The sequence below is a fragment of the Eurypyga helias genome, unplaced genomic scaffold (genome assembly GCF_000690775.1).
Source record: "Eurypyga helias isolate BGI_N326 unplaced genomic scaffold, ASM69077v1 scaffold2708, whole genome shotgun sequence".
Classification (NCBI taxonomy): Eukaryota; Metazoa; Chordata; class Aves; order Eurypygiformes; family Eurypygidae; genus Eurypyga; species Eurypyga helias.
The window spans coordinates 6,455-10,273 of NW_010267477.1; the positions used below are offsets into that span (position 1 = coordinate 6,455).

Sequence of the window (3,819 nt, forward strand, 5' to 3'; positions counted from 1 at the left end):
CTTGGGATGGGAAGAGCAGCCTGATAAGACCATCAGGTGCAGGGAGAGTTTGGGAAAGCCCCGCTGGCTGCTGCTGCTGATCCTCAATCTGGGGGTGCAGACCTGCTGTCATGACACCCCCCAGCCCCCACCACTTTTTGTGGAGTGATGCTGAAGAGCGTTGCTCACCTGAGCAAACCACACCAGCATCTTCCCCATGGTAGCAGTTATTGATGCCCCACGGCCGGGCCCGGCAGGCAGACAGCGCTCTCTCCATCCCCATGCAGTTGGTCTCGTCCATCCAGATGATGCCATCCCCGCGCCCAAACTGACCCCCCCCAGGGGCCGACAGCGCTTGCCCACACTCCAGCTGCCGGCAAACGACCTGGGCATCCAGCAGGTCCCAGCTGTCATCGCACACCGTCCCCCACTGCTTGTTATGGAAGATCTCAACCCTGCCAGCGCAGCTGCTAGATCCGCACCCCGCCCACCGCGGCGGCTGCTGTAGTTCACCAGCCGGACCTGATCGCCCTCCAAATTGCCTAAAAGAAGGAAATATGGGGAAGAGGCAGCACATTGGCACCCCTGGGTAAAGAAAACTGTCCCGGCACCTTCTCCGGTTGCTGTGTTGCACCAAGTGCTGCAGGATTGTCTGATCGCCATGAAAAGGAGTTGGCTGATCCCTGGTGCCCACTGGGGAGGGGCTGCAAGCTGCACCGCGTCAGCATCCCACCCACAGGCATCGGCACTGACCTCTCCAGGAGGATGCCCAAAATTTCTCCAGCCCCGCAGTGGGTACACCCATGAAGAGAGTGCATTGTTTGGGGCTGCTTGCGGAGGTGGAAAATCAAGGTGTGGACCAAGACCCACGATTTCTCATCCCGTGTTGCTCCCGAAGGGGGTTTACCTGCGCACACCACTCCAGCATTTCTCCCGTGGTGACAAGTAGCATTGTCTCGGGGCTTCATCTTACAGGCGGAGAGGCCAGTCTCTGTGCCGACGCAGGTCACGCTGTTGGGCCATGTTTGCCCAGATCCTTGCCCAAAACGCGACCCTTCGAGTGCCGAGAGCACGGTGCCGCAGCCCAGCTGCCTGCACACCACTTGAGCCTCGGCCAGGCTCCAGCCTTCGTCACACAGGGATGCCCAGGTGCCGTTGTGGGTCGCCTCCACCCTGCCTTCGCAGTGCGTTGAGCCGTTGGCCAGGCGGAACTCGGTGGCCACGGACATCCCCGAAGCTGCCAACAATACGCAAGGGTAAGTGCATCCGGAGATCTACAACTGCTCCTGCTCCAGCCCAAGCATCCCCTGTGCCCATTGAATGCCCAAACCATAATGCGGCATTGCCGGCACTGGAGTGCCTTCCATGCTCAGCATCCTTTTAAAAGTGAATTTTGGGGGGCAGCTTTGCAAACGGACTCTATTGCAAAGAGACTTCATTACAAAGTCACCTTATTGTAAAATCATCAGATAGTTTGGGTTGGAAGGGACCTTTAATGGCCACCTGGTCCAACCCCCCTGCCATGGGTAGGGACGTCTTTGACTAGATCAGGTTGCTCAGAGCCTCATCCAGCTTGGCCTTGAACGTTTCCAGGGAGGGCCAGCCACAGCTTCTCTGGGCAACCTGTTCCCCTGCCTCACCACACTCATCTTAAAAAACTTATTCCTTATATCTAGTCTGAATCTCCCCTCTTTTAGTTTAAAACCATTACCCCTTGTCCCGTTGCAACAGGCCCTACTTTCCCATCCCCATTTTTCTTATAAGCCCCCCGGAAGTATTGAAAGACTGGAAGAAGGTCTCCCCGGACCCTTTCCTTCTCCAGGCTGAACCCCCAACTCTCCCAGCCTGTCCCCAGGGCAGAGGGGTTCCAGCCCTCGGAGTATCTCCATGGCCTCCTCTGGACTCGCTCCAACAGCTCCGTGTCCTTCTGCTATTGGGGGCCCCAGAGCTGGATGCAGAACTGCAGGAGGAGTCTCCCCAGAGCAGAGCAGAGGGGGAAAATCCCCTCCCTCATCCTGCTGGCCACGCTGCTCTGTATACAGCCCAGGGTATGGTTGGCTTTCTGGGCTGCCAGTACACATGGCCAGCTCATGGCCAGCTTCTCGTCCCCCAGCATCCCCAGGTCCTTCTCCTCAGGGCTGCTCTCAAACCATTCTCTGTTCAGCCTCTGCTTGTGCTTGGGGTTGCCCCAGCCTATGTGCAGGACCTGATTGCAGAGGCACTTTCCTGCTCCCCACTGCACAGCTCAGATGGAAGTGCTGAGCTAAACACGCATCAGAAATTCCACCAAGACCTCTGTGTTGTGAGTGACAGGTGAGACAGACCTGGCCTGTCTGGCTGGAGCTGGGGAGGGCATGTTACACCTACAGGAAGCCTTGCATAGTATATTGAGCTGCAAAGGGGACACCTTCACACCCAAAGGGGATACTGTGGGCACACACCCTTGGGGCAGATGCAGGAGCCATCCTGTGACCCCTTAGGAAACCCTAAAAGTGTAACGTCAATCCCTCTTGCACTGCTAGGTGAGTTACCTGAACATATCACTCCAGCATCCTCCCCATGGAAGCAGTTGTTGTCCCCCCATGCTCTGGCCCGGCATTTGAAGAGGGTGTCCTCGGTGCCGGTGCAGTTCACCTCGTCCAACCAGATGGGATCGTGGCCCCTCCCGAAATGAGCCCCGCTGGTGGCTGACAGCGCCGTGCCGCAGCCCAGCTGCCGGCAGACCACCGCCGCCCCAGCTGTCATCGCAGACCGTCCCCCACATGTGGTTGTGGAGCACCTCCACCCTCCCGGCGCAGCGGTTGGGGCCGTTGCGCAGCTGGAGGGTGCCCAGGGCAGTGATGCTGGAGTCTGCGGGTGCCCCAAGGGGAAGAGTTGGACAATGGTTGTGCATCACCACGGGGACAGCAGGAAGGGTCGTGGGGGTGGAGGTCATACACAGCTGGATCGCTGCCATCCCGGACTACCTGAGCACTCAACGCTGGCATCTTCCACATGGTGACAGTTGTGTACCCCCCATGGCCTGGCTTGACATTCAGAGAGGTCCCTTTCCTCCCCAGTGCAGTTGACCTCATCCAACCAGATCTGTCCCGTCCCTTGTCCATATCGAGCTTCTGGTGCCACTGACAGAACCGTCCCGCACCCCAGCTGCCGGCACACCACCTGGCCCTCGGGGGAACCCCAGCCGTCGTCGCAGACTGTCCCCCACGTCCCGTTGTGGAGCACCTCCACCCGCCCAGCGCAGTGGCTGGGGCTGCCTACCAGGCGAATGAGTATCCCTGGGCTCTCAGCAACTGTGCCTGCAAAGCCAGGAGGGGACAGAGGAGGGGAGTTGAAACCCTGGGGGTGAACATGGGGTTCTTGTGTGTTTGAGATTGCTCCTGCTCCCCAAAAAGGCTTTCAAAGAGGCACTGACCACCCCACACCTGCCCTGGGCATCTCAGTTAGCCCTGGGCACCTCTTCGTAGGCAACTGAGCCCCATCTCTGCATCTAAATACCTGAATTTAACTATCTTAACCTCAGTGGGGATCCCACCCCCCCTTTTTTTGACCCCACAGCCCTTTTCTTGCTCATGTAGTAGGAAGAAAACAATGAGTACTTGAGTTTATGCATGTTTTCCTACAAGCGGCCAGCAGCAAAGATGTAGCTTCACCATCAAAACTAGGCAGCGTCCTGGGGTCCAGCTGAGCAGCGAGCTTGCAGGTACAGGTGTAAAGGTGCTTGAACTGAGGGTCTTGGCAATGTGCAAGACCCACAGCAAGAGATTGCCACTGACCCCATAGGCACACTTTTACAGAAGCACTAACCAGAGAGAGCTGGCACAGAAAGGAGCAGTAACT

At 57.9% G+C, this 3,819-nt stretch overlaps 1 protein-coding gene across 1 annotated transcript in view; it reads right to left on the minus strand.

The window, feature by feature from the left end:
* LOC104513924 (deleted in malignant brain tumors 1 protein-like) overlaps window positions 1–3,819 on the minus strand; it is a gene marked incomplete at its 3' end in the record, with an annotated part of 21,953 nt that overhangs the window by 5,880 nt on the left and 12,254 nt on the right. The window contains 5 exon segments of the mRNA XM_010157432.1: window positions 152–521; window positions 733–1,216; window positions 2,511–2,713; window positions 2,715–2,829; window positions 2,946–3,278. Coding sequence (XP_010155734.1) covers window positions 152–521; window positions 733–1,216; window positions 2,511–2,713; window positions 2,715–2,829; window positions 2,946–3,278 — 1,505 coding nt within the window.